The sequence below is a fragment of the Papaver somniferum genome, chromosome 7, assembly GCF_003573695.1.
Source record: "Papaver somniferum cultivar HN1 chromosome 7, ASM357369v1, whole genome shotgun sequence".
In the NCBI taxonomy this organism is placed as follows: Eukaryota; Viridiplantae; Streptophyta; class Magnoliopsida; order Ranunculales; family Papaveraceae; genus Papaver; species Papaver somniferum.
Genome location: NC_039364.1, coordinates 146,288,010 through 146,299,556, shown reverse-complemented (window position 1 = coordinate 146,299,556; position 11,547 = coordinate 146,288,010). Strand labels below are relative to the sequence as shown.

Below are 11,547 nucleotides of genomic sequence, written 5' to 3'. Positions count from 1 at the left end.
CTGTTTTTTCTCATGATCGGAGGCACGATCATCTCAATAACCTTCCTCCCCTTATAGTCAGATGGATCATAAACATCCACCTCCCTTAGACATCACCTCGAGAGAATCATCTGACCACATTCAAAATCTAGATACTACTGCTACTAGTTACAGATTCCTAACACAACAAGTTAACTACTCCCACCTAAACTCCCTTTTAATCACCAAGTTCCTGTGGACCTTACCATATCCACAAAAAAATTCAGCTTTTCCTGTAGAAAGCAACCAACGAAGATCTAACGAACTTCTTTATCTTTAACAACATTAACCTCACTAATTCCGACCTTTAACCCCGTGGAAAACTCCTTTGCTGCTCGGTTGCAGTGACTTCCTGGCACACTCTATCACTCACCTTTCATCCAACCATATACACTAACGATAACTCCCTAATCGCTTTAAATCCACAAACAACCATCTCACAACTCCTGCATGGAACTAAACCAAAGTCATCAATTACAACATATTGTTTTTTCCTCTGGTCCCTATGGACAACCAGAAATGAGCACTCTTTCAGACAAAGGCATATAATGCTTGAAGAATCTTAACGAAAACCTTAAAACATCAAACATGAATTCGAGTTGGAAAAAAAGATCATCTGGGAGAACCACCCACCAGTAACCCAACAAAAAACTTCAGAACAACAACAACTATCTCAGTAGGCTTGTCTAATTCAGGTAAGGAGTGGATAAAAATCAACACCGATAAAGCTGCTAGAGGACACCCGTGAATTGCAGGAGCAGGTTTCATTTGCAGGGCCGGATTCAGAAGCGAGAACTGTAATAGCCCTTATGCAACCTTTGGGAATGACCATGCCTTGGGACACGTTAATATCAACCAAAGCGGCAACAAAAAGACAATAGCCAAAAGTTTTTTTTTTGAGACATACTCTAAAAATCTCATGCGCTTCATAAATGTTCCGCCGAACATGAATGATTGCTGAAATAAAACGGAAAATGCAACAAATTCCACATTGCAATAGACAACACAACTATATAGAAGAAACCAAGCGGCATACGGATTAGCAAACTATGCAGCGGATGAAGCCAATCAGGAAACCTCTCGACAACAATCTTGGACCAGGCAATTCCATATTTTCTTCACCAAATTTTACCAAGTGACTTTATAAGAATCAGATACCCACGGTAATAATCCTCTAGTTTTTAGTCTACCTTCATGCTTTAGCATATGTATATACACCATCCTTACAAGCAGATAAATGATATGTAATAACTTGGAAACATACAGAGAGACTGCCGAACAAATAGTATTTGATTATTTTCAAATTGGCATTGGGAAAAGTATATTTATTTTTGCCTGGACTAGCTAGACAATATATCAATACATATATAGCCGCCCCAACATCAATCTCATTTGCTTAGCTAATAGTATAAACATATAATTTGATAACCCAAATAATCCTTGGATTCTTTGGAGGATAAGATCGAAAGAAAGAAAAAACGACCCAAGTAAGGGTTAGATTTATAGCTTGCTAATAATATAGCTACTAGATATCGAGCAAATAATGTATAGCTACTTGATAGGGTTGCTATGATTTAGAATATGCATGCGACATACGAATCAGCTAGCTCGAATGAAACTAGTGTCAGTATATATATATATATATACATTGACTTACTGATATCTATCTGTGACTCTAAGTTCTCTCTCTTTTACGTATTGGGCATTTGTTCAAGTGACCAAAAGGCAAGTATGAAATCTCAGTAAAGGCAGTCCATTTAGCAAAAGAGTAGTAAGGAGAAAAAGATAGGAAGATTACTAGTTTGTCTTTTCAAAAGAGTCTAGACTAGTTACAGAGAGAGTTATCAGTTATATACACCGAAGCCAAAGTAGTATCACCATAAAGATTAAGAAAGAGAGAGAGAGATGGGTAGAGCACCATGTTGTGACAAAGCAAATGTGAAGAAAGGGCCATGGTCACCTGAAGAAGATTTGATACTCAAGCAGTTTATAGAAAAACGTGGAACTGGTGGTAATTGGATTTCTCTTCCACACAGAGCAGGTAACATTTAAATTTCTTCTTGGGATCATCATGAAAAACACTAACTAGTACTGTTTTGGCTTTGAATTCTCTTTTCTTACTATCAAATTTGGCTGCTTGTTTGTTAATTATAGGCTTGAAAAGATGTGGAAAGAGTTGCAGATTAAGATGGCTTAATTATCTAAGACCCAACATCAAACATGGGGAATTCTCTGATGACGAAGATAGGATCATTTGCACCCTCTATTCTAGCATTGGAAGCAGGTGTGTATACAACGACTTCATTTTCATCAATCTTTAAATTTAAGTAGTTTCTCATTTCTGATCCATTCTATGAAGTTAAGATAATCTCTTCTTCTTCTTTTTTTTTTTCTAAAAGGAGTGAAATAAACAAAGGATAACTGTTCTTGTTTATGCTTCGAAAGAAAAGAAAAGAAAAAAAAAACTGTTCTTGTTTTTGTCATAAATCTGCAAAGAATAGCTCATCTCATAATGCATGAATGCCAAGTTTGATTAGATCTCTCTTCTCTTTTCGGTTTTTTTTTAGAGAAGAATACTAATCAGATAATTTTCTTGTTAATTGGTATAGGTGGTCAATAATAGCTGCACAGTTGCCAGGCAGAACTGACAACGATATCAAAAACTACTGGAACACTAAGCTCAAGAAAAAGCTACTCATTTCTTCATCTACCAATAATTCTGGTACTAGTGCGACAATCTTAGTGCCCTCTACTTTTCCAGATCATCATCATCATCACACAAATATCAACCTATTTTCTCATCATCATTCACCATATCAGGTATCGGCGCCATCTTCAACATATTATGATCAAAAACCAGTTTTAATGAATTCATCAAATCATTTGAATAACAACAACAACACTACAACTTATTCACCTCCTAATTTAATGAGCTTACTGAGCGACAATCAATCTCAGCACAGTTGTAGTTCTTCTGATAATGGAAGCACTTCAAACCAAGTCAGCTATGGTACTTCTACTACTACTCATGCTTTTGTTGGAAGTACACAGGAACACAATATGGCTTATCATGAAGGTTTCTATAATTTCAATATAACCAGTGGAGTCGAAGAAGATCATGATGAAGTTCACAAGTCCTCATCAATTCCTACTCCTAGTGGTGGGGGTGTTAGTCATAGTTATGATCCATGGAATGAAAGGCAAAATGGGTTGTGGTCTGATCATCAAAATCATCAACAACTTGAGGAGATTAAACAACTTGTTAGTAGTAACCCTAATCATAATAGTGGGTGGAACTTCTTCATGGCCGATGCACAAGAAAAATTCATGATGTACTATTAATTACAATATATCATTTTAATATTTGCGACTGACTGACTGTAAGTAAGTAAACTCAAAAGGATTTGGTTGTACGAGTATGGCCTGATGAGGTTAGTAAGATTCAGACAGGACGTCTAGATTTTTCTTCTTTTCTAGGGATTATACTGAACAACTTTTTTAGCTTTGACAGTAGTACTTCAACTATCTTCTTACATGGGTAATATTTCCTTTATTTGCATATCTTTTTGGAAAAATGATTTGATGTCCGCGTTTTTGTACATTTTTCATCGCATTCACCGATTAATTTTTAACAAAACTAGCCATCAATCAAGAATCAATATCCACCATTCCCAATTTTGCAGTACTCTACCTTTTTATATTAATTATTAAAAGGCGATGAACTTGGTCAAGCATGTGATGGGACTCGTGTATTGGATTAGAATGATCAACCACATTTTATACTTTATAATATAACGCCACATATTTTGTGGCGTTACGAAATTAGCATAATATGTTTTTGTTCACCAATACCCGCCACCACTATAAAATCATATGAATCCATTTTTTTATCCACCACCACATAGTGGCAGAGTCAAGGGTTGATTAACCTGGTTCTAACTCCTTAAATTTTTAATAACTACATAAATTTTTTTGTTTATTTTATAAATAGTATTTTTCCATATATATTTATGGTTTAGTCCACCAAAGTTTACATGGTTCCTTTTTTTTTTAAATAGGCCTCCTCAATATCATTCCGCCCACCCCATATAAGTTGTTGGACGCAATTCTAATTTTCAATCACAAATGCCATGTATAGGTTTAGATTGAACAAAATGTCGTCAATTGATTAGTTTCATTATTTCTTTTCCGTGTATATATTCTTTTTTGTATTGCAATCAATTTTATTTTAACATTAAAAAATCATGATTTATACGATATAGTATCAAAGATAACAGGGGTACCATGTGGGTGATCCAACTATGATCATGAAAATATTATCTTGTATGATATCATCCCTGAAATATATGGTACATTCCTTTATCAAAAGTGTTAAAAACAACCAACCACATCTTCCACACTACGATGTTATCGATGGTGTAACGATAACATAAAATTAATATTGTCCATCACTACTCACCAGCACTCACCGTCACTACTTCTTCCACCACAAACCAGGGGCGGAGCCAGGATTTTGAGGAAAGAGGTAGAGAAAACTCTTGGCAAGTTGGATACATGTGAAAAATGGACTTTGTATCCCATTTTTATGATAAAAGAACAAAAATAAATATAATTGTGCTTGGCGCCGCCCTTAACCACCACTAATCTTTCGGCCTCCACCTCTTCTACTACTCATTGTCGCCAAAAATGTCTATTGATATTATTTATCAAAATTACTTATTAATAGAAATAAATATTATAATTAATTAAGAAAACATTTATAATTAAAAAATGATAAGTCATTTATTATGAGCAATCAGTGAAACACTAATTAATAAAACACTTTATAATGAATAGATTATTTATTATGTGCAATTAGTGAAACACTAATTAATAAAATAATTATGATATTTAAGTTGAACAAACCACCACCTTTGATTTATCTTTTCTATTAATCCCAATCAAAGTGGAACACTGGTTAGAGGCCACTCTTATGACACAATAGGTCATGAGTTCGAACCTCCCCGTTATAATTTTTGAAAATACATATCTTGATTTGAGTATTCATTTTTCATTCATAATATTGGAATTAATGCCACGCGTGCGAGTTGTAGGGGGTGGTCAGGAGAACCACAACCCTTGATTTATCTTTGTCTGGACAAATCCTGACCACCACTAACACAAGCTAACTTATCCTAGTTTTTTTTTTTAAGCAAAAGCCTTCAACAAGGCTCATGGTCCTCCTCAACTGTTGGAATGATCCAAACAGGGGGTTTAGACCAGTACATGGTAGAATTGTTTTGTTTAGCCCACAGAGCAAGCTCATGAGCTACAGAATTACAAACTCTAGGTTGAAAACTAAAAATACAAGCAGATAACTTAGTAGAGAAAAAGAGAATGTCTTTAAAGATAGCATCCGTCTTTGTGTCTCCATCGAAATTCCCACCTGAAAATTGGTCGATTAGAGCTTTCGCATCACTTTCTATGATGATGTGAGAAAGGTGTTGTTCCAGATCTTTCTTTAGGACTGCCTAGATGGCTCTTGCTTCAGCTTCTTCAGCGGAGTGAACATTAAAAACCATGGAAGCACAATAGGTTGCTTTTTTTTTGTGAAGTCTCGCATCACATACCCTGCACCATTTGCTCCAGAGACAATATCAAAGGCACCATCAATATTACATTTAATCCAACCAAAAGAGGGAAGCATCCATTTATCACAAATACTGACAGACATGGTAATGGGGATAGTCAGACTAGGATTCCTAGACTTCCTAGTGAGAAGCATAGCTCTAGCTCTAGCTAAGACAGTAATGAAGTTCTCCTTAATTTCTTGGAAAATGAGGTTGTTTCTACTGGTCCAGGGAGACCATAGGATAGCCACAAAGAGACATTGATCATCCTCAGGCAGTCTAGGAATCCTAGCCTGACTATCCTAGCTTTTTTTTTACTAATGATAAGTTATTTTATGAAATGCATGCTTATATATAAATCAATATAATTGTGGGTGTTAATGACATTTCATCCAACCGTTAATATAATGCCGCGAGGTTGATAATACGACATTGACAGAAGCGGCTGCTATTGAATAATTAAACAATGATTCTTTAGTCAAGTTATTGTAGTAGTGGTAAGACTAATCATCCCCACTCGAAAAGGTTGGATTAAAAATCTGTTTACCGATGGAATTTGTGCTTTAGCTTGACAAAAGATGCAATTAACGGAGAAGATCATTTGTTCGTTCATGGGAATTATCTCAAGTCTAACCTTCTCATTAAGATCATCAGATGAATTATTTGAGATATTCAAATCCAAGGGATTCCCCGGCACAATCAGTAATTGACAACAACCTGAATTTGCGAGGGCGGAAGGAACTGCCCAATAGTAAGGCTCGTGATGGTTGTACCACACACCTTTCTTCTGGTTGTTTAAGTTTTTGATTAACATCTTGTGATGGAGTGGAAATGATAGAAAGCATAAGTCAAAAAATACAAAGAGAAGAAGACAAAATGATATAAATTGATAAAGGTGGAGAAGAAAAAGTTTTTCTCCAAGGATATCTTTTCTAGTACTAGTAGTGGGAGTTCAAAATGTCAAAAGATGTGGTTCCTACCGACACACAAGGGAAAAAAAAATAATGGGCAAATTTCTTGGACATTTCTTGGTCTGGGACCTCTGTGGGTCACAATTTGATATATTCAAACTAACACACAGAAAGATGAATAGATTATGTGAGAGCTTAGTGTGGAGGTTTGCAAGGACCGAATCAAAAACATCACCAATACAACACCTCTTTCTGATTCTTATTTTCGAATGTGGAACTTTTAAATGAAACTTATCATAGGAGCTGTTGAATCCATTAGAAGGGCCTCACCATGATTTTAATGTCTAACTGGTTAGTTAGGGGATGTCCTAAAAATATATTAAATGTCTAAGTTATCCTTTCATCTATTGAATTTATAAAAAAAAATCTTTAATTTTTTTTGACTCAAGAAGAACAATATATTAAGAAAAAATCATAGCCACCACCAAGAAAGTGATAGTATGAAACAAAAATACAAACAACTCATTTATAGTAGAGCTTTAAAAAAATGTAAAAATTACAGTTATCGCATGATAGCTTCCCAATTATTCAAAACTGTATTTAAAGAGATACCCTTGAAAATATCCGTACCTGCACTATCAACAATAGAGTCCAGATTGTGATATTTCCCATTAAAAAGTCTTGCATTCCTCTCAAGCCATATTACCCACCAAATTGCAAATGGATAGATGTCCCAGATTCTTTTATTTATAGGGTGGGAGCTATTTATCTTCTTTCTCCTCCATTTCCAGATAGTGCTCTTAACACAATGAAACACTCAGCTCAAATTATAAAAATTTAGAAAGTAATGCCAAACTGACCTCGTGATTTCACAATGAAGAAAAATATGATGATTCGATTCTGCATCTTTTTTACACAACAAACAACCATTCATCAATCATCATAATAAGGTTTCTATAAAAATCCAAAGTAGGCGCAACACCATAGCAAAGTGTCCAGACAAAAAAGATTACTGTCTGAGGAATTCTAGGATTCCGTACGCATTTGTAAGGAAACACCAACATGCCATCATCCCCTGGAGCCTTATAACAAGATGTCACTGAGAAACCTTTATTGCCTGACTGCCAAACTCTTTGATCACTACCACTATCACTGTCGATTGCAGACATTAAATTCAACAAATGAGCTACATCTTCAATTTCCTGATCTTTGAGCAATCTGCTGAAAGCAAAGTTCCAGATATTATTACTGGACAACATCAACATTTCCTGGATAGTGACATCCTTATTCCTACTCAGCTTAGAAAAATAAGGAAACAATACCATTGGAGAGTTACCATTTAACCAATTATCTTTCCAAAACAAAACTCTATTTACATTGTTCACATGTAGTGCAGAATTTTGAACAATGCACGAGTTAGATTTCAGAATTCTTGCCCATAAGCTTCTACCCATTGGTTTATTGGTAGTTGAAGGATAAAAAGCTTTAGGGTTACCTCCAAATTTATGATTGACCACTTTCCTCCATAAATATTTTTCTTCGTTCCCATATCTCCATATCCATTTTGCATGCAAAGCCCTGTTCATTAACCTTAGCTTCTTGATTCCAGCTCCTCCTCTTTCTTTAGGCAGCTTAAAATTCCTCCATCCTATGCAGCCCTTTTTTGCTTTGTTATTTGAAGAACCCCAAAGAAACTTTCGCATGATTTTTTCCATTTTTTTCTCCACAGAAATTGGCAACTGAAACAAAGATAAGTAATAAACCGGTAAGCTTGACAAAACATGCTTAATTAACATCAATCTACCCCCTTTGACAAGTATCTTCTCTTCCAAATGCTTAATTTTTTTTGAAACTTTTGTAGTATTACATCCCACACTCCGATTGCCTTGGACTTATTTCCAAGTGGAATCCCTAGGTACTTCATAGGAAAAGTAGTCATAGGGCATCCAAAGATAAGTGCATATTCTGCAGCATTCACGACATTACCTACTGCAACAAGGGCACTTTTTTTTTTAAAATGACTTTTAATCCAGAAACTAGCACAAAAGCCAGCAAAGTATTCTTCAAAATTTGAACCTGCCCCACGTCATCCAAGAAAACTATCAAGTCATCTGCAAACTATAAGTGGGTGATAGCAAAAGCATTATCCGAGGGTTTGAAACCAGCAATGAGTTCCAGTTCTGCAGCTTTCCTGATCATTACAGATAAAACTTCCACAATCATGATAAAGAGAAATGGTGAAATTGTGTCACCTTGTTTAATTCCTTTACCACTTTTGAACAAGGAAGAAGTTGTACCATTTATAGTCATAGAGAATCTTGCATAAGTTAAACACCATTTAACCCAATTCCTCCAAACCTAGCTGATGAATGCCAAATATTGTATATATTTATCCCTTTTTGTTGGCATTTAACTCATCTTTTATGCATTAATTCTACATTTTATCCCATATTCTGTATTTTCATTGTTTTCGAGAATAAATATTTTTATTAATTAATTTTGCATTTTTAGGTAATAAATAAAGTTCGGATGAGTCGCGGAGCGAAATAGAGCAGAAAAGTAGTGAAAAGCCGGGAGAAATCACGCAAGGAAGCCGCGAAGAATGGTGCGCACAACCTCATTTTCTACACACAAAAGCGCCTCCTTTCTCAGCCATCAGATCAGTTCTCAGAAGCATCCGATGGTCGCTCCTTCATAGAGCATCAAAATCTGAAGTCTCTGCCAAGCACCACAGCGCTGAAATTCCAAGCCTTCAGATTAGATGGTAGTTGAATCCGACGGTCGCTCCCTTGCTGTGCATCGAAGTTTGATATCTCCGCCTAACACTACAACACCTAACTCCATCTGGCGTCGTTGATTTTGTTGTATTATATAATCCAGCGGTCGCTACAAACTTCACTTCATCTCACCGTCCGATTGATCTTTCATCTCCCTATCCCACGGCTCAGCGTCGCAGATCATCAAACTCGATACACTCGCCTCACACCCTAGCAACCGAGCACCTACACCTCAAACAAACGCACCCTTCCCTTTCTCCATCGAACCATCTCCTCCATCACCCCCTCTGCAGAACCGCCATGCCCCGTACCACCACCATGTCCGTCTCCATCACCACCACCTCACCCCAAATCACTCCACTATTTTCTCCCCAAATCACTCTACCTATACCCATCATCACTATCACGTTTTACATCAACTAATCTCCTCAATTTCTCATCTCTGCCGACTGAAACCCTAGGTGAGAAATTGAAGATATAAGTTGATGTTAGAGCAGCAATTGGAGCGGGAGATGACTCAGGAAGAGAAATAGAAGGATGGGTCGACGAGATGGAGCGAGAATTTCATCAACAGTAGGTAAATTAATTTTTCACCAAAACCTAATTTTACTGACTTTGGGAAAAATTGGGGAAAACCAAAATTATGTGTATGGGGTATAAATGGGTGTTGGGGGAAGTATTAGAAAGAGACTATTTACCTCTCTGGACTAGCCAGTAGAGAATTTGCTAAAATTTTATGAACTTCAAATTTCAGTGTTTTTCTCAGTTAACAGTTGCAAGTTGCTTATGTGTTGAGTTATCTGATATGTTGCTAGTTATGTATGAATTATCTATGTTAGTGTATGTATGTTGCCACTTCATGGTTAGCATGAGCTAATCAGCCTCAGGCCAAGGCTCAGTGAAGCCTTGTGCACTGTCAAGTGTGAATGAGCTAGGATAGTTACTTCCTGTTGCTATGCTTTGATTGTGCAAATGAGAGATGTCAATGTTCATAGAGCCTGTGATTGGCTGTACTGTCAAAAGACAGCCAATGCTAGGGGTAGACTTGTGAGCAAGTTGGTGTTCTTCCATTTCTAGTTGTATGCTTAGGATTGAACTTAACCTAGACCATGTCACTTGATTAGGATACAAGGTGGATCATATGCTTTGGCTTGCCCACCACTTCTCTTTAATCAATCTTAATTTCAGTCACTTTTAATTTCAGTCTTGTATGTTGTATCACCTGTTACTTTTCTTGCCTTTCATTTTCTTGCATTTATAACTATTGTGCACTGAAGTCAGTGCACTGAACACAATCCTGCCTCTTGCCCTTGGCTGCCAAGCCTTGGTTGTTTGTTGCTTTTCTTAACTGCTTCTTTATTGCCTTTCCCTGCATTTTTGGTTCTTTGCTTATCTTTCCCTGCTTTGGTTCTTAGCCTGCTTCTCTATTGCCTTACCTTGTGTTCTTATTTCTCTGCCTGAAACCTTGCCTGCCCTTAGCTTATTACACATCTTAGTTAGGAAAACTTCTCATATGCTCCTCTCCCTGTGGACAAACCCCTACTCACCCTTTTATTACAAATCTTGACCTTGTATACTTGCAAGTATATTGTGTGCATCTTAAGAATCACACCAAGTTTTTGGCGCCGCTGCCGGGGAGCTGGCTGCCATCTTTTTGAAGTTTTCAAAGTGCTGCAAGTGCAAGTGTTGCTGGTGCTGTTGCTGTGCAGCTGCTGTTGTTGGCCCTGCCAAGTTGCTGCTGTTGCTGTTGCTTGTTGCCAACTGAAGCTGCCTAGCTTCTGCTGCTGGTGCTGCTGCTGGTGCTGCTTCTGCTGCTGGTGCTGCTGCTGGTGCGTTGCTGGTGCTGTTGCTGTGCTGCTGGTGCCAACTGCTGCCAGGCCTGCTGCCAACCTCTTCTGCTGGGCTTGTGCAACAATCTCTGAACTGGGCTTGAACCAACTGAGCTGGGCTCAGTAACCTCAACTTCTTCTGGGCTTGTAACTTCTTCTGTTGGGCTTGCAACTTCAGCTGGGCTCCGTTGCTGCTGCTGCTGGGCTCTGCTACACCTGCTGCTGCTGGGCTTGGACGTGAGCTGCTAGGACGATCCTAAAGCCCAACTGGGCCTTGCAACTAAAAGGGGACTAAAAGCCTATTTTTGGGCTTCCCTCCAAAAACAAGTAAGCCTAACCCATGAGTTAACCCACTTGGGCCTCATTTAAATTCAAATTTGGGCTTGTAATAATTTATTTAATT

At 37.3% G+C, this 11,547-nt stretch overlaps 1 protein-coding gene across 1 annotated transcript; it reads left to right on the top strand.

Moving 5' to 3' along the window:
* Positions 1–1,617: 1,617 nt before the first annotated feature.
* LOC113298666 (transcription factor RAX2-like) lies at positions 1,618–3,577 on the top strand. The gene is made up of 3 exons (XM_026547464.1): positions 1,618–2,059; positions 2,173–2,302; positions 2,628–3,577. The coding sequence occupies exons 1-3, from the start codon at positions 1,924–1,926 to the stop codon at positions 3,358–3,360; spliced, it is 999 nt and encodes a 332-aa protein (XP_026403249.1). The 5' UTR covers positions 1,618–1,923; the 3' UTR covers positions 3,361–3,577.
* Positions 3,578–11,547: the final 7,970 nt, after the last annotated feature.

Excerpts from the sequence above, each read along its gene's own strand:
- LOC113298666 (XM_026547464.1), top strand. The coding sequence starts at position 1,924 with ATGGGTAGAGCACCATGTTGTGACAAAGCAAATGTGAAGAAAGGGCCA. Across the intron at positions 2,060-2,172 it reads TTCTCTTCCACACAGAGCAG|GCTTGAAAAGATGTGGAAAG; the intron begins GTAACATTTAAA and ends TGTTAATTATAG. Across the intron at positions 2,303-2,627 it reads TATTCTAGCATTGGAAGCAG|GTGGTCAATAATAGCTGCAC; the intron begins GTGTGTATACAA and ends TAATTGGTATAG.